This window comes from Equus quagga, chromosome 16 (assembly GCF_021613505.1).
Source record: "Equus quagga isolate Etosha38 chromosome 16, UCLA_HA_Equagga_1.0, whole genome shotgun sequence".
Taxonomy (NCBI): domain Eukaryota; kingdom Metazoa; phylum Chordata; class Mammalia; order Perissodactyla; family Equidae; genus Equus; species Equus quagga.
The window spans coordinates 67,480,327-67,502,187 of NC_060282.1; the positions used below are offsets into that span (position 1 = coordinate 67,480,327).

Genomic DNA, 21,861 nt, shown 5'->3' on the forward strand with positions numbered 1-21,861 from the left:
GAAACTCAAAATCATGGTGCATCTTACAATTAATGGTGTCTTAGATCAGGAGGAACATAGCATTCTTTCCACATCACAGATGAGGAGACATCTCATGAGGGGTACAGCAGGGCCACGAACTCAAATTTATAGAGCTTTTCTAAAAACTATGCTTCTAATCTTAAGGTACAACATAAATGTTTTCCTATCACCCAGGGTAAATTATTTTACCCTTTTAAGCTTCTACTTTCCCTTGCAAACATTTTCGTGTAGGAAATAAATATCAATTACTATCAGAAAAGAATAAGAGAAGAGAATACTTTAAAAGTTCAAATCCTGAAGCTAGCAAAATTTAAGCGGTTCGAGAATAGCATCGTAAGTATACATTTTCACAAACTATACATAAATCCACAAAGTCTCACAAAAGCATGATATCTCTTTTTCATATATCTCAATCTCACCCTTGTGAAAAATCTCAGAAATCCCTTCACAAACAATGAACTAGGTGTATCATTAGAATTAATTCATGGTAACTTTTTTATAACTCAGTGGCTGTTTTAAGACAGAGAACAGACTTTTTTTTTTTTTTTTTTTTTGCTGAGTAAGATTCACCCTGAGCTAACATCTGTGCCAATCTTACGCTGTTTTGTATATTTTGTATGTGGGTTGCCACAACAGCATGGCCACTGAGTGATGTAGGTCCTTCCTCAGGAACAGAACCCAGGCTGCTAAAGCAGAGCATGTTGAACTTAACCACTAGGCCATGGGGCTGACTCCCAGACTATTCTTTTAAATTCACAATATTTCTCAGTATAGCTCAACAAAGTGTGGAACCATGTCCTGTTTGACTGGATTAGGAGAAGCAGCCCGTGTGTGTTGAACTGAACAGGCTCCACAGGGCCACTGCAGACATCCTGCTCAAGTTTTTCCCTCCATAGCTTCAGTTAGAGGACATGGTGTCAGAGGCAGACCTCACCGGCCACAGCTTCCTCTGTCAAGGACCCTGTGACGGCCATAGTGTGGCTCAGATGGGATCACTTGCAGCCAACCAACAGAGAATGCTCTGAAACTCCTAGCATGGCCTTGCTGAAATGACTAATAAAGGCTTTCAATGGTGCTCCACACTCCTGAAAACCTTAGCCTCCATGACTTCAGCATGCAGCTATCAATCTAAAGCTTATACTTAACTCCTCCTGGGGCGAATGGGTCTCATTGACCCAGAATAACACTTTCGTCAACTCTGCCAACACAGAGAGACCCTGTGCAGTAGGAGAGAAATCTGAGAACCCCAATCTCGGGGAGTCAAGGTCTTGGGCGCTCTGAAGGAAAGGTAATAAAAAGGTACATTCAACAGAGAAAATAACCACACTTTTCATTTCAGGTTTCTGCAAAGCTCTGACTAAAATAATACATAAGAGCAAATGCCAAGCTGTGTCATGAAAGGGACTCGAAAATCAAATCAAATTAATATTTCATCTTTTATGGCTTAGAAATCTAAAAGAGATTTCTGCATCCAGGCAATAAAACCACAGAGGGCAAAACTAACTTGAAAGGATGAAATGCAAAAATTGGAGTGTTTACTTCCGTTGTCACTGGCTCTGGGAAACTCAAGGTGAAACAGCAAAGGCTTTAAATGAATTACTGCAAAAAATAATTTGCAAAAGAGGAGTGGGAAAGGCTCTGTACAGGAGAGCTTCACGGGAGAATAATAGGATCTCATTAACTTCTTCAGTTATCAAAATAAGCGTCAAATGAGGCCCTTGGTATTAAGTTACTGTGTGTGGTTTCCGTTCATAGAGGCAAGGCCTACCGATGTGGGCCACTGCCAAACGCAAACCCCTCTTCGGGAGCCCCTTCGGGCCAGATCCATTTTCTGTCAGCAGTTTTCAACTTCTCTCCTTTCCATTGTTGTCCAAATCCGGCAGCTCTCGGAGCTCACTCAGCGAGATGGTCAATGGTCATTATGCCCACAAATAGCCGAGCAGCAAAAACCTGACAAAGCCACCCTTCCCCTGGGAGAAGCCAGCAGACTTTTAAAACTCTATCTGAAAAACCTTTCAAGACAAGCTTCTACGACCTAAACTATACCTGTTAGAATGCCCTTGCCCCACAAGGACCAGGTGGAAATTTTGCTTGCTAGAAGCCATATTAATTCTGCCAAGTTAACAGGGAAGATCAGAGAAACCAGTTAATAAACATAGTCAGCTTGCCAATTTGAATGCACCGTGGTTATTTTCTTTCTTTTTTCTCTTTATTGATGGCTTCATTGGGCTATGATTCATACACGTACAATTCACCTACTTAAAGTGTACAATTCAATGTTTTTTAGTATATTCAGAGACATGCAACCATCACCACAATTATTGTTAGAACATTTTCGTCGCCCCAAAAAGAAACACAGCGCCCCTTAGCTATCACACCCATTTCCTCTCAACTCCCTCCGCCAGCCCTAGACAACCACTAGTCTACTTTCAGTCTCTACACATTGGGCTATTCTGGACATTTTATATAACTGAATCATATACATATGGCTGGCTTCTGTCACTTAGCATAATGTTTTCAAGGTTCACCCATGCTATAGCGTGTATCAGTACTTCATTCCTATTTATGGCCAAATAATAATCCATTGCATTGGTACACCACATTTGATTTATCCATTCATCAGTTTATGGACACTTGAGCTGTTTCTGTTTTGGGCTATTATGAATAATGCTGCTATGAACATTCATGTATAGTTTCTTACGTGGACATATATTCTCATTTCTCTTTGATATATGAAACGGAATTTCCGGATCATATGCTAACTCTATGTCTGAGGAAGTGCCAAACTGTTTTCTGAAGTGCTGCACCATTTGACGTTCCTACTAGCAGTGTGTGAGCGTTCCAGTTTCTCCAGATCTTCACCAGCGCTTGTTGTCATCACAGATAATATTTGATTATAGCCATCCAAGTGGGTGTGAAGTAGTATCTCATTGTGGTTTTGATTTGCATTTCCCTGATAACTAATGAGGTCAAGCATCTTTTCATGTGGCCATTTGTATATCTTAATTGGAGAAATGTCTACTTCAGATCCTTTTGCCCATCTTTCAATTGGTTTATTTGTCTTTTTATTATTGAGATGTAAGAATTCTTTATATATTCTAGATAGATACATGTCTTTTATCAGATGTATGTTTTACAAATATTTTCTCCCATCCTGTGGGTTGTTTTTTTACTTTCTTGATGATGTCCTTTGATGTACAAAAGTTTTTAATTTTGATGAAATCCAATTTATCTATTTTTTTCTTTGGTTGCATTGTCTAATCCAAGGTCACAAAGATTTATGCCTATATTTATTTCTAGGAGTATTATAGCTTTAACTCTTACATTAAGGTCTTTGATCCATTTTGAGTTTGCTTTTATATATAGTGCGATGTAGGGGTCTAACCTCATTCTTTTGCACGTGGCCATCCAGTTGTCCCAGCACTAACTGTGGAAAAGACTATTTTCTCCTCATTGAATGGTCTTGGCATCCTTGTAGAAAATCAGTTGACCATAGATGTATGGGTTTATTTCTGGACTCTCATTTCTATTCCACTGTTTATGTCTACTTTAAGTCAGTACCGTACTGTCTTGATTACTACTGCTTTTTATTAAGTTCTGAAATCAGGAAGTCTGAGTCCTCCAACTTTTTTCTTTGTCAAGATTGTTTTGGCTATTCTGGGTACCTTGCATTTCCAAACGAATTTAGAATCAGCTTGTCAATTTCCCTGAAGAAGAAGCAAGCTGGAATTGTGATGGAGATTGTGTTGACTCTGTAGATTAATTTGGGGAGTACAGCCATCTTGACAACATTGTCTTCCAATCTATGAATATGAGATGTCTTTCCATTTATTTACATTTTCTTTAATTTTTAAACAATGCTTTGTGGTTTTCAGAATATAAGTTTTACACTTCTGTTGTTAAATTTATTCCTAAGTATTTCATTCTTTAACATTAGTGTAAATGGAATTGTTTCCTCAATTTCATTTTTGAATTGTTTGTTGCTAGTTTATAGAAATACAATTGATTTTTGTATATTAATCTTGTATCTTACAACCTCACTGAACTCATTTGCTAGTTTTAACAATTTTTCAGTAGATTCTTTAGGATGTTTTCTATATAAGATCACATAATCTGTGAATAGAGAAAGTTTTACACTTTTCTTTCCAATCTGAATGACTTTTATTTTATTCTCTTGCCTAACTGCCCTGGCTAGAATCTCCAGTGCAATGGTGAATAGAAGTGGCAAGAGCAGACATTTTATCTTGTCTCGCTCCTGATCTTAGTGGGAAAATATCCAGTCTTCCACCATCAAGTATGATGTCAGCTGTGGGTTTTTTGTGGATGCCCTTTATTACATTGTGTTCTTAATCTTCAATCATTCAAATAGTAGTTGAGCTAAAATTAATTTTTGTGTTATTTACAAACAGGTTGTTAAGTGTAACTTTCAGAAAACTTAAAAATATATATAATTTTTAATTCATATATTTAATGTAACAGAAAACATTTATTGAGCATCTACTATGGATTGGGTCCTGTACTAGACTCTGGAGATATATAACCAATAAAACTGACATAAATTCCTGCTCACACTGAACTTAAAATCTACTGTAGGGAAAACAGACAATAAACAATAAACTAATAACTAAGCAAATCATACTGAATGTTAGAAGGTAAAAAGCGCTACAGAGAAAAATGCTCAGCCTAGTAAGGAAAACTGGGAGTTCCGGGAGAGGAGTTGCATTTTTAAATGGAGTACACTGGGTAAGGTCTCATTGGCAAGGGGCCATTTGAGCAAAAATTCAGAGTAAAGGGAGTGAGCATGCACAGGGAATAAATGATACCCCAGTTACCCACTGTTTTCATCTCTCCATTAAAGTAAGTTTACTGAGAGGCAAGATTACTAAAGGTCATAACATTTTATAGCTAAAAGAAAATTTAAAAATTTATCAATCTTCCTTGCTCTCTGAATGAGTTGGCTTAAGTCAGAAAAACCGAGAACTTTAGTTTAAGTTTTGGGATGGAAGTCTTAACCAGTATGCTACATACTGCACTTTGTACCTTGAAGATGTTGTTTTGTTTCAAAAGACATGCATAATTCCACAAATTAAGTTCCTATTCTAGTCATCTAATGATCTGAGCAGTTTTGGAGGACACCAAACCTACTGTCTCTGAGAACCTAAGTTTCAGAAATCCATTAACTAATCAGCTTTATAAAAAGTAGCCATTGGGTAGAAAGCACTAGAAAAGGAACAGATGACATGCTTCTTGTGTGCCTTCCTAATGCAATGACAAGCACCACCCACAGACCCATCTCTAAACCTCTCAGCAAAACACCAACAGTCTCCTTCCCTTATTGTTCAGACCTTAACTATTCTTGATTTTGAATAATAAAATCACACATTTTCAAACAAAACTTCTCTTTGGAACACAGTATATCTTGAAAAACTAAAAGAATGAGAAAAGGCAACAAATATTTTTAATTTCACCGCAAATAACATGTGTGAACCAGCAAAGGAAAAAGTTCAGTGTAGCAGCAGTCAATGTAACATACCTCCCAACTAACAGCCATGGGCTCCTCTCACAGTGTGGCAGCCACTGGTTCACTGTCAACTCCAGATTCTACACTAGGGGGCTTCGCCAGGATCAAAGGCAGCTCTGCACCTTTTCACATTTTTATTTTCACCAAAATGAAGGATATGAAAGACACATGCCCAGTAAAGTAGTGTTTCACTCAAAGCTGGAGAGGAGTAGCCGACATCTTAGACAACTGGGCTGGCACTGAAAGCAACCATTGTAAGAGGGGGAGGTGGACAGAACGAAAAAGGAGGCAATTTAACAGGCATGACTCAAGTTTCAGCCTGTTAGAGCAAGGAAGAACTTCGTGTTTTAGTATTTACTAAAATGATTCACTATTTACTAACATTTTCAAAATTATTCCTACATCATATGAATTTGTTGGGTTTTTAATTTTCATTTGTTTGTTATCATGGAATCAGAATTTGGAAGACAGCTGTGGCAGAGATTGCTACTTACCCCTTGATGGCTACCCTTCTTTCTTCTAGAGCAGGGGTCAGCAAGCTTTTTTTATAAAGGGCCAGATAGTAAATACTTTCCACTTTGAGGGCCAGACAGCGCCTGTTACAACTATTCACCTCTGCTGTTGTAGGGCTAAAGCGATGGGCTTGTGTAAACAAATGGGTATGAGTGTGTTCCAATAAAATTTATTGACAAAAACAGGCAGCAGGCTGAATTTGGCCCAACACCTCTATTCTAAAGTAATAACTCGCCTTTTGGCCACCTGGAATACAAACTACATTTCCCAGACTCCCTTGCAACTAGAGGTGGCCAAGTGGTAAGTTCTGGCCAATGTGATGTAAGCAAAAGTTGTAACCGTCCACGCCTTTCTCTTCCCTCTCTCCCACTATCTGGCGGCTTGGGATGCAGGGATAATAACTGGACCTCTCCTTTGGACCGTGAGGACAAGAGTCCATGACGGAACAGAAACTGGAAACAGTCTGGGTGACTGTGTCACTATACCAGTCCTGTGCTGCCTATGTCCAGATTTTTTTGTGAGAAAGAAATAACCATCTATTTTGCTTACGCCTCTGTTACTCTGAGTCTCTGATATTCTCAGAAAAATGTAATCCTAAATTAATAGAGGAGCTCAGAGATCATCTCTTCAGCTTCCTTACTTTATAGATGACAAAAAAAAAAAACAAAAGAGGCTCTGAGAAGATGAGTGGCTTAACTTACAGCAGTGGCTTGTTAATGCTCGAGCAAGGCCTACACTCCAAGGCTTCTGATCCTAAAGCCAAAGCTTTTCTAGATTTACATGAGGCTAACACTCCCACAAACATATGTTTAAATTACAAAGGTTTGTGACTTTCTTTGTGTGATTTGTTTCAACAACCTAAGCCACATGTTTTCCTAGGGAAGGATGCTCAGTTTTATGCCAAAAGTGAAACGAAAAATATTTTTTATTTATAGAAACTCACTTTACTCTTTCTAATAACTTTTTCAAATTCTTTCAAATTAATTATTCATTCTCCCAAATTCTATTTGTTTCAGAAAGGGAAGTATTTCAGACTAATTTCCCACCCAAAGCAGCAGAAAACTCAAATTTCTTTCAAAGAATTTTACCTACTATTATCTTGAATCATGACGTATACACCAAGAAATAAATACTGTGATTAAAGGTGAAATGTTAGAGCAAGCTGAGTTCCACTTTAACCAAAATTTGCAGTGAAAACCTAAAATCATATGAAGGAAATAAATCTTTACAGTTGTTTCAAAGCATATTCATAGCAATTATTTAGTTGATCAATACAACAGCTCTGTGAACGGGTATTATCCGCTTATATAAGGAAACGGACTTTGGGAAAATGAAATGACAATATAATAATCATGATAAATCTGTAGAGTGCGAGTCTTAAAGCACTTGCACTGACTCATATCCCACTACAGAAGTTACTGTTTATCCCCATTTTATGGATAAGGAAGCTAAGACACATGAACGATATCACCAAGCTAACAGAGCACAGCCAGGTCCCAAATCTGATCTCCAGGCCAGAGTTCTTTCGGGTGTGAGATGAGTAATCCACTGCCTGAATTTCCAATCCATTATTCCTTCTAAAGCTGAAGTCTAGTCTAACTCCTACTTATTTTTTTCAATTAGTTATACTGTCCCCTAAAACAAACAAACTCAAAACTTCAATGCAAAAATGCTGAAATTTGTTAAAGTATGCATGGTATGGGTGTATGGGTTTACAGTTGCATATAAATGTGCATACGGTGTAGGTAAATGTGTATATATATATATGTATTGTGTGTATGCATTCACATGTATGTATGTGTCTATATGCACATGTGTGTATCTGTATGTATGTGATCAATGAATTTGGCTGATACAGAGATGAGGCAGATGATGACCAGTCTTGATCCATAATTTAGCCACAGTATATGAGACTATATTAAATATATACTCTTTGGCAAATTATTAACATTTGAAGTTTAATCATTCCAATACAATAGGAAATGATAAATGCCATTCATGGAAGAACCTACTTATTAGGTTGACGACAACACAAAAAGTACAGCACAAGACCAGAGCTTGATCTTCAGCCATGTTGAAGCATTTATAAAGATATATTTCTTTTGCATGACATTAAAACTAATTTTTTGTTCTACCTACAAGGTAGTTTTCATTAATAGGTTTAATGTTCCATATGACAAATGTTTAAATACAAATTAAACATTATTTCTGAAGTATTTCTGAGAGTCAATATTTTATTCACTTATTCCTTACATCCTTCAAAAAAAAAAACAGATTTGAGATGAGAGGTTGATATTTTAAAAAACACATGAACAGGATTATGAACCATTAGAAAAGGTAACCAAGAAGAATTGTATAACCTCTTTCTTTGATGTTTCCTCCCCTAAAAATGGGATAAGTGCTCATTTGTTTAGGAAGATTTTTAGAAACAGCAGCATATTATACCAAGTGACTAAAAAAATCACAGTATATGAGTATCTATTCAATTATGGAACTCCATTAAATAATAATCTCATTGAAACTAACAGGATTGCAGCAGTCTTTCTTTAAAAAAAATAGTTCCCACGTTTTCTAGTAATTACCGGTTGATCAAAAACTTCCTCCACTAGGGACTCAAAGCTCTCCATAACATGAAACTTTTCCACACTCTTCCTTCTATTTTCATTCCTCTATTAAAACTATTTTATTCATCTTCATATATACGATAATGCCCATCAGAGTAGTTTGCTAAATGGCAGGCACTCAATAATTACTCAATGAATTCTGGGAATGGACATAGGATCCCTGGGTTATGACCCTAAGACAGGCTGGGAGCACATCCCATAAAGCCAAATTCTCCACAGGGCAGATATTTTATATTAGCACAAATTTCCTACTGGCATCTGTTCCGAGATTCTTGAGAATCTGATCTAAAGATAAATAAGATGTATTATTAGCTATCAGCACCGAAAACACACCTGAGGCTTCTACAGTGCCTACAGCGATTTGTAAAGTTGTTTTCTTAAATATTTTGACATTCTCCCTAAAATCTTCAATGAATGTGCAGAATACTTTGCTCAACAAAGTCAATGCCAACAACTCTGTTCAAATAAACAAAAGTTTTGGGTACAAATTGACAGTTTGTTGATATACATATTGTAACTACAACTACCAATCCATTGATTACATGAATCACTCTCTCTGAGAGCAACGCTGAAATAGGAACAAAGAAAAACTTGTAATATCGTGAATATAGGCGTTCTATTGGAAACCCTTACCAAAGGATATGGCATTTACACAGCTGTCCCACTCTTCTTCATTACTGAATGACTCCACCAAGCTCAATCACATTTCCAAAAGAGTTTAGTGTTTATGTAGAATATATTTCAAACAAATTCAAGAAAGATGTTACAAAATAATATAGAACTACTCTATGTTAAATAAGCACACATAAATTATCCTTTGCATAGGTAAGAGAAGGATGCCCCTATTATATTTCTAAATACCCATTTTAATCTAAAAACCAACATAAATTATATTCATCTTTATGGCAAATAGAGATATAAGAAAAATGTAGTACAATGACTTGAAAAAATTAAGTATGAGCCTGACATCTAATCAGTCTAACAGTAACAAATCCATAACCCCCTGTGCTCCTTCAGGCCCATGGAAAGATCCTGACAGGAAGTTGAGTCTGGCAGCAAAGCAAATCTCCTGTGGTCCATCATGAGATGGCTCAAGTTACAAAAGGATGTTACTTCAACTTCTAATAATGTCTAATGTCTAAGCACATGTTTCATTATTTAGTTGAAAAAGAGTAAGGTATTTCCTGCCTGTGTGGTAATAACCATTTCCCGGCCATACTTAAGGGCCAAGATATTCATTAGTTCCGGATGTGACTTTTACGAGTTAACGGAAGGCATCTCTGAGGAAGGGAGAGATGGCGGCATGAGCCAGGAGTCAGAACAACTTGTCTGTAGCTCCAGGATGCCACCACTTGTGAGGTCATGAATCCTTCAATTAGAGCGCATACCTTTATTTTTCTCTCTCTAAAACTGGGATGATATTATACTCCACCACCTCCTTCCCTCCCTTCTTCATCCCCTTCAATAACAATCTGATTCTCCCATCCTATTAAACAGAGTGGAAAGTCTCTCCAAAGAAATCAAAAAGTGTAGCAATTCAACCATAGTTCCATCACATGTACCAAAGGAGAAAAAGAATATACATATATAATTTAAACTGCCAGGAAAAGGTATTACATATATCAAAGGAAAATGGTGAGACATTGATTAACTTGAATGCCTAGAAAAAGAAGTTGCTCACAAAAATCAGAGGATTTTGTGGGGTGGTGGGGGGGATGGTGGGATGTTTGTTAGTTGCTCCTTGGTGAAAGGTCATCTAATTCAATCCCTCATTCTAAAGAAGAGACTGAGGGCCAGAGAGATAAATGTTTACATTCATTCATTCATCCAGTCTATTGGGTATATCTTGGATGCTGATTTAACCAAGGACACGATGCACTTAGCAGCAGAGATGCTCTCACGTCCACTCCTGACACTGTTCTTTCCCCAGGGTTTTCAGTCCATTTGGAAAGCTCCCTAATCTTTCTCAACTCAACTTTTATACAAAAGTGAATCCTGCTCTGTGAATAAAATACAGTATTTTTGATGACTAAGCCTCTCAAGGGACCTCTAGGCCATTCTGAATATCAATGATCATCAAGGGGCAGTGAAAGCAGGTGTAGAAATCTGGAGAAAACTGGGCTGAATGTCCTCTGAGCCCAGAAAACCTCTTCTAAGTGATGTTTGTTTTTATTTTTCTGTGTGTGTGTGTCTATGTAACATGGACCTCTATTCTGGATCTCCGGGTGTGCAGCTCACAAACCCTGCTCTCTGCCCCTCAGTTTTATCCACTCTACCCTGGAGAGGGTAGGACCTCCACTGCAGCCGTGCAGCGAGCACTGTAAGTGATGCACAGAAAGCCCCTGTCTGACCCCGCGCCTAGCTGAGAGCGGAAGCCTACCAAAGGTCACTGTTTCCCCATTGTGGCACAGACTCCTACTGCAGGAAGGACTCCGCTTTGATTTGGATTCCCAAAAGCAATAGAGATTTTTCAAAGTGCTTTCATAAACATTCTCTCTTTTGATCTTTATAACAGTCTCAGGATAAATGCTAAATCTTGGGGGCAGGGGTGAGGACTGAGTATTATATGACAAATATATTCATGAGCTCTCAGTCCCCCTCCCCTCTCTGGAATCAGCTTCTCTGCGGGACGAAGGCAAATTGAAAGCTGGACAATTAAACTAAATAGTTAAAAAGAAGTAAGTATATTAGACAAATGGGTTATTTAGCAGAAATGACTTATACAGATCAATGTATACGTCATTCTAGCAAAAGAGTGGAAATAACCCAAAGTCCTCCAATAGGGGGCACCAAATAGACGATGACACTTCCACACGATAGAGGACTGTATGGCTGTGAAAGAAATGAGCAAGGCCTCTGATACCTCTGTAGCACAGAACAGAGTGCAGAGTACGCTAAGTTTGGGATAAGAAAGGGGAAAAATACTAATATAAAATTCTCATGTATATAGTGCACACATAACGCACATATTTACTTACACACTCAAAGAGAAACCAAAGAGGGATAAACTAATAAAAACACTACCTATAGAGGGAGGGAGAGAATTAAAGGAAATCAGGATGGAAGCAAGGTGCCTCTGAATGCCCTTCGTTTTATGGTTTTGACTTTCAAATCATATAACTGTTTTACAGAATTTAGGAAACAAATTTAACTAAAAAATATAAAAATAAAGTAATCCCTAAAAACTGAAAACAAATGAAAGCAAATAAACTCTGCAGCATATCAGGTTGCTGGCATAACCAAACAGAGCAGAATTATCTCGAATAACTTTAGGTCACAGTATTTAGCACATCCATAAAAGCCTACGGACAAAAAGAACCAGAAAGAAGTCTAAAACTTCATTTTGTATTTCGTAGTAATAATACCGAGAATTGGTTTGAAAATATTATATATTGATACACACACATATATATACACACTTGGAAAAAGTAATTGCGTTAATGTCATTAGGAAAAAATATTTTCAGCATTAGCGTACAGAGACACAATATAATATCAAAGAAGTTAAGATATAACCTGTAATCTTAAATTTGAAGTAGACCTATCAGTATGACCTTATGATTTGTTTCTCTCTATTAACAAAAGGTCTGGAAACAACAACAACTTGTAGCAATGAGCATCCCTGGTATTTGAATGGTGATCTCCAAATATCACTTTCTTCTAAAAAGAACCAGGGCTCCTTGGAGAAATATGACTGATCCCCGGTCTAGGGCAGGAAGGATAAGATAAGCAAGTCATCTTTGGCCATGCCGGAAACCACAAAGACTACTGAGGTGTGTCAATGGATAGAGGTGCTAACTGGAGGGGGCCCCCAGTGGCCAAAGATGGGACAATTGGAGGATGGAAAAGAATAATGACTGCAATGGATTAAAGCACATCAAACATATAAAAAAGCCATGAGTTCATAATAATATTTTCTTTAATTTATTGGTCACTATACGAATTTGCTAGAATATGAATTTTTACTCTGAAAAGTGGCAAAGACAGAGAAAAAAATCACTAAAGAAATAATGGTCATTTGGAGAGCTGGCCAAAGAGGAAGTGGTCATTTGATGAGTTGATTTGGAGAAAGAGTGCTTCGTGATGCACTGCGGTACGAACGTCCCTCCGACACCTCCTGGCTGTCTCCTGACCCAGAAGGTTTCTGCTACTGTCCTCTTGTGATGGAGAGAAAAACGCAGCTATGCGCTGCTTAACGATGGGGATCATTCTAAAAAATGTCGTTGACCAAGGTGTTGTTACGCGGTGCACGACTGTAGACCCTTCTTACGATTTCATTCAAATACGTTACTTCTCTTATCAGGAGGGATTTAACCAAATGCCTTCGAATTCCACCCTAAATTAGACTAATACAAAGTTTGTTTTAAATCAGAAAACCTAACGAAACTTTTTAATGGGGATTTAAATTTAACTCAGTCTCACAGTAACTAATTTTTATTGAGCATCTGCTATATACCAAATGCTTTAAGATGTAATTATCTCATTTAGTTTTTTTCAGCAGCCCTGGGATATGATCATTTACATTTTACAAACAAGAAAGTGAGACAGAGTGGTTAAGTGACTTGGCTAAAATCACACATTTAGTTAAGTGACAGATCTGGAATTCAAAGAGAGGTCTGTGTACTACGTCAGGCTGCCCATGGCAAAGAAAAATACATAATGTTGATGCTGGACATGGCCAAAGTGTGTGGTAATATATTACTAAAAATAACACAGTGATGAATTGGTTATTAAGTACTCCCTGGGTAGGAATATAATATAATTCTATGAGAGTGTAAGAATAAACGGTCATTTAGTATGTGTGGCCTTGAGAAAATTATTTTATCTAAGGTCTTGGAGGAAGAAGAAATCATACAGTTCACTCTAGTCCAATTTATTGTTCTCTAGATTAGAAAACAGACCTGGAGTAGCTCTTTGGGGAACTTCAGCCGGCCTGGAACCAACCCGAGCCGTCCTGCTGAATTAAGAAAGTGTATGTGGGGCTGGCCCAGTGGCGCAGCAGTTAAGTGTGCACATTCCGCTGTGGCGGCCTGGGGCTCACGGGTTCGGATCCCGGCTGCGGACATGGCACTGCTTAGCAAGCCATGCTGTGGCAGGCATCCCACATATAAAGTAGAGGAAGATGGGCACGGATGTTAGCTCAGGGCCAGTCTTCCTCAGTGAAAAGAGGAGGATTGGCGGCAGTTAGCTCAGGGCTAATCTTCCTCAAAAAAAAAAGAACAAAGTGTATATGCAGGGCACTGACTCATTGTCAAGGCACGAAACACACTGATTAATATTGCTGCTTTGTGCCCATGGATCTGAGGAGTTTGGGGATGGTTTGTACCAGCTTGTCAGCGTTGTCTATTGATGAAAATGAGCAAGACGATTTGTACCTGCCCTCGCTAAGAGCCCCCTGGAGAGTTCTGGTGTTGAGGCTGGTTACAGAGCAGGAAACTATGTGACCAGCAAATACAGAAAATATAAAAAATTGTTTTTTCTGCTTTTTTCTCCCCAAAGCCCCCTGGTACATAGTTGTATATTTTAGTTGTGGGTCCTTCTAGTTGTGGCATGTGGGACTCCGCCTCAACGTGGCCTGATGAGCAGTGCCATGTCCGCGCCCCGGATCCGAACCGGCAAAACCCTGGGAGACCTAAGGGGAGTGCTCGAACTTAACCACTCGGCCACGGGGCCAGCTCCTAAAAAATATTTTAAAATATAAAAAGTATTATAAAAGTATAAAAAAACCCAGCCAAGACTCCAGTTTGGACTGCTTCCTTGGCGTTCCACACACATCAGTAGTGTTTGATAGAAGAGAGAAAGTGGGTCCTGTTACATCCTTCAGAGACAGACTGTGGCTGCAAAGTCCATTCTTCCTTTAATGCTGTTGTCATATGATATCCGTGTGCAAACACTGACATTTGGGTCCTCTGAGTCTTCTTAAGCAATTAACCCCAGTGCCACCATTAGTGCATTGGCTAAAAACCTGCCTCATGGTAGGCACTCAACTGTCTTATATTAATTGGCTAATGAACAAATAAAAAGAATCTGAGTATGATAACCTATCTACCATAACCTTCTGCAAAAGTTCTAATTAGCATTGGAGAAAAACAAACTCAATTCTGTATGATAAAGACCTCTCTGCCCAAAAGACAAAGAGCCTATAAGTGTCACTCTCAGTTCCTAATAGCCTCTACTCATCTCACGATTGTTGAAAAGCACAGAAGTGAGACTAGTAGCTGATTCAGGATGTTGGTTTGCTTCCACTTCTCTCCCAGAGCACATGGTATTTGAGTGTGGTGTCTGCACAGGTCTCACAGGGTCAAATGTCATCGCCTGACCTTGGAAATGGGCAGTGACGCTAAGTACATCCATACCTAATGTGGTACATTTGCATTTAAAAGTTTAATTTCAATGTTAAAAAAAAAATTCTTTGTATACATTTATAAAATTAGTACAAAAATGGATTTTAAAAACTACTCTTATAAAATTAAAGAGCTGGTATAGAAAAGCTGTTAACGCCCTCAGAAGAACGAAACAAATCAATGCACATTCCAGCCTCCCTTGTGTCTAAAGATGCAATGATTCCCAAAGGCTCCCATCAGAGTCCAGTGACACTGCCTTGACTCCCACGGACAAGAACCCAAATCAGTGGCTGAAGATGGATGGCGAATATTTGGTTAACAGACAACAATAAAAATTACAGCATTTTTTTTTAAAAAATCACATCCCAACCTAACCCCTTACCACAGAATTGAGTATCTTCATTATTCTCCAGGGACAAACAAAATGGAATTTTCCAAGGCTATTTGGAATTTCCCTTGTAAAGACAAACCAATGTCTAACTCGTTATAATTCTGCACACCAAAGGGCAGGGTGAGGGGCAAGCACAGTGATGCTGAGAGAACAGAGAACTCTGAAAAGGGCTCTCGTTGACCATGCTCAGTGGCCAAGGCTGCGGCAGAGTGGGTGGAAGAAGAATCTTAGGCAGAATATTGTTCCTCTGGAAATGTTTTTTTAAAAAGCAAAAACTGACTGGAAATGATGGCAATATATGTTAATATAATATGTTAATATGCTTATTATAATATTTATAACAACATATAAATATAATAAATATATTTATAATAATATAATATTTCAATAAAAATCACATATGGATATTTACATCCTACAAGACTCTAGCCCCTTGGCTTTCACTCACTGTTTGCAGGTCTCTAGGCAAGTTAGTTAAACCTCTCTAGACGTTTGTTTCCTTATCTGGAAAATGGGCTTGATCAGTAACACCTCCTGCCTAGGCATTAGGTACATGGGTTAAACAGTGTTGTCCACATGAAAATGCTAAGATACTGCCTGCACTTAATAAACACTCAACAAACGTCAGCAGTTGCTTTATTATTGTCATCATTATTGTTACAGAAGGTTTCATTCTCAGGTAAGGTGCTATTGTCATCATAAATAATAATTTTCTTTCCCATAATATATGACTAAGTTATATTTTTCATTTTATATCGTTGTACCTATTTGAAGCCAGGCGAGCTTCAGAACAAAGAACTACTCACTGCTTCATTTGATCCTCTCATAAACACACACACACAGAGACAGGGGAGATATGCTTCTCATTTTACAGATAAACTTCCGTTGTACTTGAAGTTCAAGGAGGTAAGTGACCTGCCCAAAGTCACACAGCTAGTAACCAGGTGCAGCAGGGTTCAAGGCCAGAATCTATCTAACTCCTCCTTCAGGGTTCTTCCCATCATTTCATGCTTTTCCAAAATATCAACTTCATAATGTTTAATTTCAGTCAGGAAATGTGACCCTAAATGGCTTAGCAGAAGGACCATGAACCAGAAGAGTGTAATGTGAACACAGATCCACTGGTGTGCAGATGCAAACACCGGAGGAATGAGGTGGCGTTGACCAAGGTGTTTCAATGATGCCCTCATCAGACACTGGTGTCACCACCTCCTCCCAGGGCACAGGTGCCCCCAGTGTGATTACAGTATCAGCCAAGTGGCACTGAAGGTCCCAGCCCCGTAAATACCAGAAAGCATTCATCTCCCCTCCTCTGCTCGCCTTTAGAACCCCCTCGATTTCTGTCCCAGGAAACAAGCTACTCTTTTTCCCGCCAGAACAAGCCTTATCCTTCCCTTCTCTTTGCCTTTGCTCAAGCTAGTCCTCCGGAGGAAATAAACGCCTTTCCTCCAAACTCAAGTGGTCAAGTTCTACTTTCCCTCAAAAGCCTGGGTAAAAGCAATTTCCTTCAGGAAACACAATTCAAACACACTCCTCCCCCAGCCAGAATCATCTCTGCAACCCACATCTCCTGTTACTTTATTTCAACGGCTTTTTCTAAACTTATTTTGTAAGCTTTCTCTCTCCTCTCGGATCTGTAAGCAACCTGGGGTCCTGGTCTGAGTCTTCATATTTCCCCAACCACACGGCGGCCTAGCTGGCGCTCAATGACTGGGAGAGTGAGCCTGAGAAGAGGGCCATGTTCTGACACACGTATGAGCTTCATCTCTATCATATAACACAAGCAGATGGCTATGGAGGGTAAAGGTATTCATCCAAATAATTTTTTAAACGAAAAAAGCACTTTAGTACAGAAATTAAAACTATTTTTAAATTCTTGTTCAGATACACTTCTTAATTCTCCATGTCACTTATACACATGGAAAGGGATTTAGAGAACAAAAGATTAAATTAAATAAGTCCTTAAAAAATACAAATCTCTGCTCAGAGAGTAAGAAGGATTCAACGGATATGAATTCAAAAAATCAAGGTGAGTTTTAAAAGGAATTACCACCCTTGTTTAATCTTACTGCAATATGACAGGTCACCCTCTACTCTTGATCCAGCTGAATATCTCTTGACTATTATTATTTGTTATCTTTCTGGAAAGGAAGGAAAAAGTATGTGAACCGGGAATAAAAAGGCTTTTATCAGAACACAGGAAACTATCAAACATTGTATAAATTGTACTGGCAATGATTTAAAAAAAAATGGTGATGACAAAATCAGAATGGAATTGGAACTTTGTGATATTTCTTCTTTAATCCTGATGTCGGAACATGGGATGAAAAAATTCCGTGAGTTATCTTTATTCAACCCTGTGCCCTCTTTGCCATGGGGCCACATTCAGTGACTCTTGCCTTGACCGCACCACTGTGGAACGCTGCAGCCACACCCCCCAGGTCCAGCTGAACCGGTTACTCCATTTTTCCACAAGGAATTAAGAGATAGCCTTGGTCAAAAAGCACTCACTATGCATCAATTCCTATCTCGCTCAGCACTGTACCTCTGCCCCAGGAATCCCAGGGGTCAAAATGGCGCATCTGGAGGGGAATGGGACCATCCAGACACCTCTGCTCCCTAGTCTGGCTGGAACAGGAACACACAGGATGGACTAGCAGTGTTTCCCAATGTGAGTTCTGGGGAACACTGTTTATGAAAAAGATGCCTTTTAAAAAGTCAGATTTCATGGTCAAATAAATTTGGGAAAATCTTCCTCTGGGAGTTCCACAATGCACATCGGCATCTTAAAGGTTATGAAAAGTCTTGCAGCAAAAAACTCTACAATACTTTAACTCAGCACGTCTCAAATTTATTTGACTATGAAGCTTCTTTCCAATAACACCTTTTAATATTGAAACTTAGTTTGGGAAATGCTTGAGATGAGTCTACGATATAACAGCTATGTAGCTTCAAATCTAGCTACAAGACAACTCTTGGTTTCCCTGTTCAAGAATCGTTGCTCAAGAAAAGGTCAGTGTAAGAATTAAACTAGAAATGGAATGTTCAGATTTTCTGACAACCAAACTGTACAGTAATCCGTAAATTTTACCTTAATATAAGGAAAACATATATTTTTGAAAACCAAGAGACAGAAAAACATATTTTTAGGTCACAATTACGATGGTCCACAACAGTATACTCTTTATAAAAATATTTGTTATCATGGACCCTCAACCCAATTCTGTATGTCTTTTTATGTGTAAAATAAAATAGAGAACAAAGCGTGCCCCAAAAATTTCAAGTCAACTTTTCTTTCTATGATAATATAATTTTGCCTGTTAATTTTCAGATAAGTCAAGCTTGCTGAGTTTGAATATAGACGTGGAGGAGAAGGTGGGAGCCAAAGTCATGGGAGAAATTATCATAATTCTCCACTTAATTGTTTAAATATATTTTATTAATAAGTTTCGCCTTAGGTAGATATAGTCATTTGACCATCTTCGAAACCACTAAGGACATATCCAGAATATTATATAATATAATAAACATTCTCCTAATATCTGATGACTAATGTTCCCACATTTCTAGGCATTCAATTTACCATGAAAAAAGATTTGAGCACTAAGTACTATGGTGTATGTATCAAAGTATCTTAAAAATCAGTTTGCCCAGACATAAAACATCTTCTAAAACAAATTCATAGATTTCCTTTCGAACCTCAAGCATCTCCAATAATTTGATCAAAATCTGTTCACATTTATGAAGGGGAAATCCCGATACCATGGAACTGATCTATATTTCAGATTATCATTTTTTGAAATTTAACACTTTGACTCATGCCAACTCATAAAAAGATTTATTCAGATTTAAATTTGAATACCATGGACTATTTCACTCTTTCAACTGAAAACCATCAAAACATAAATATGCAAAGTTCTCCCTTTCCAAAACACAGTGGGTAGAAATGTCACACAGTAACACACTCTGAATCAAAGAGAAAACAAGGACTTCCTCCTCCTAAAACCCGGGCGGGAGGCGGCTGTTAATGAATTAACACTTGGATGTTCGAAGGAACTTTCTCTTCACTCATTGCATTTTAGTCTAGCGGTCACACATGCTCATGTTTTCACGGAGCTCTGAGGCAGTGCCTTACCAGTGTAGATGCTGGCATTGGAAGCTGGAATACCAAACTGTGACTCGATGAACTTGGGAATGAAGGTAATGAAAGCAGTTACAATGGCACTCTCAGCTGTGTATGACAAACTCACAAAAAGGAATGTCAGGTTGCTTAAGATTCTGACAGCTGCTCTTGGTAGGTCTACAAAATGACAAAAATGACAAATGAATGTTAAAAACAAGGGATGGAAAATAAATAAAACGGAATTGTTTTTGAAATGAACTGGAAATAGCCATTCAGCAATATTTGAGGATATTGAATAGAGAATAAAAGTAGAAAAACCTGATGACTGATTAGAAACCATCCCCCCCTTATTAAACAGATTTTGGGGGTTTCTTTAAATTAAATTTTCAATGAGGATAAGGACATTTAATAAAGTATCTAAAACATCCCCATATATAAATATCCTTACAAGAAATACCCAACCTATGACTCTGGTTTCAAAAACTGCTTAAAATAAATCATTTGCATTTTTATTGATTAAAACAACGCCTTGCTTGTTAAGACCTCAAAGTCTACTAAATGTCTAAAGTACCTGCAATACTGTTCTAAATTACACTTTCCATGTCACCCAACTAGCACTTCCGAGTTGTCATCTCCCCAGCCCAGCATTCTAGATGCCCACAGCAGAGGAAGTGGTCCATGATGCTGGACATCTCATCTTCCAGCCTCAGTATGAAACAGGAAATTATCACAGCTAAAAGGGCTTAAGGGCCGAGGCCACCACGTCAGACACTCCCAGGTACTTTGGAGGAGAGCCCAGAAATGGGGGCTGAGTATCTGCCCTCTGCCTCTCAAGGAAAAGAGAAGTCTCACCCTTGAGTCTAGGCATTTATTTCACAGAATTTGCCATGTAGGTGCAAGTATTTTCATTGCAGCATTGTGTATAATAGCAAAATTTGGGAGGAAAAACCTAAATGTCCATCAATGGGAAAAGTTCAAATTATGGCACAGCCATATAATGAAATACTTTGCAGGAGTTAGAACAGAAATGGAGCTACCTGTACTGGCATAAAAGGAACTCCAAGAAATACTTTTATTAATGAATGAAGTGAATCTCTGCAGAAATATACATATGCGTGCATATACATCTGTGGAAACGTAATATTATATGTTATATATTATACATAATACTTAGTAAAGAGCAAACAAAGCAAAAAACGTATTTATACAGTCCAATGTATACTTCCAAATACATGTAACACCAAGAAATTCTGTGAATGGGAGTAAGATTGGTAAAGAGACCAATAAAAGGAGATTCTTGTGTATATATTTTTGCATGTTTATACTATGAATTAATTCACATTCACGTAATCTTTATATATCTTCAATGGAAAAGCTAAGCTGCGTTATTTTTGACATGTACTGTCATCTCAGTTTTCAGAACAGTTATCTCCTTACTCGGCAACATAATAAAATCATTTCATAAAAATTAAGCAACAACTGTTATTAAAGCGATAATTCATAGCCTTTTTACAGGAATTTAAAACTTAGGAAGTCAAGACTATTCACTATTATCATTTTAAAGTGTAAATTAATTTTAATGTTCTGTATCTTAACTTAATTGTTTAAAGTTTAAATTAACATTTTAAAAGAAAATTAAGATGCATACTTTTTTTTAACATGGATAAACACACCAGAAACAAATTTAATCAAAGTACTTCATAAAATTACCCGATATTTTCTTATAAACATTGTAAATCAAAATGTCATACCCAAAATTTAAAAATTTAGAAAGTTAAGGTTTCTTATCAACATTTAAAGATTCAAATTAAGTTTAGCTGCTATATTAAAAGCCAATGTGTTGAATCTAAAACATCTGGGAAAAATATACAATTTTTTTATTCAAGAAGATAACATATGTATCACATGAATATTTTAAAAGATACTAGTTATATAAAACTGGTTTTTCTTTTATACCCATTTGGAATGGTAAAACAGCCTTCTAATTTCAAAGGCAACTAAAAATATATGCGATGTTTCCCTCCTCGCTTTCATTTAAAAAAAAAAATTCTGCTGTTTTTTAAGAATTCAGCAAAAGTTCAGACTTTCACCAACTTTAAGATAGCTCCTTTCTTTCTTCTTCCCTCCTCCTTCCCCTTTGTTGGGGCTAAACTTTCAGCCTACAAGCCCTGCAGGAGTGGGGGCCAGGTATCCAAGATTACATCTCTGGCTGGTGGGGCTGGGAGTTTGATTACATACAGAGGGAGTGAGCAAATAAGTCAATACATTGAGAATAATGGGAATCGTTTTCTAACTACCAGAGAAGGGAGTTACAGATATGGAAAA

General features: G+C 37.8%; 1 protein-coding gene across 2 annotated transcripts in view; it reads right to left on the minus strand.

Annotated features, from left to right (window-relative positions):
• The window catches only part of SLCO5A1 (solute carrier organic anion transporter family member 5A1), a 130,241-nt gene that overhangs the window by 38,837 nt on the left and 69,543 nt on the right, over positions 1-21,861 (minus strand). Inside the window, exon 5 of one of the 2 annotated variants that reach the window (XM_046642239.1) lies at positions 19,549-19,713. The exons of the other annotated variant lie outside the window; for it this stretch is intronic. Within the exon in view, the coding sequence (XP_046498195.1) occupies positions 19,549-19,713 (165 nt within the window). The remainder of the gene's footprint in view (positions 1-19,548; positions 19,714-21,861) is intronic. 2 annotated transcript variants of the gene reach the window in all.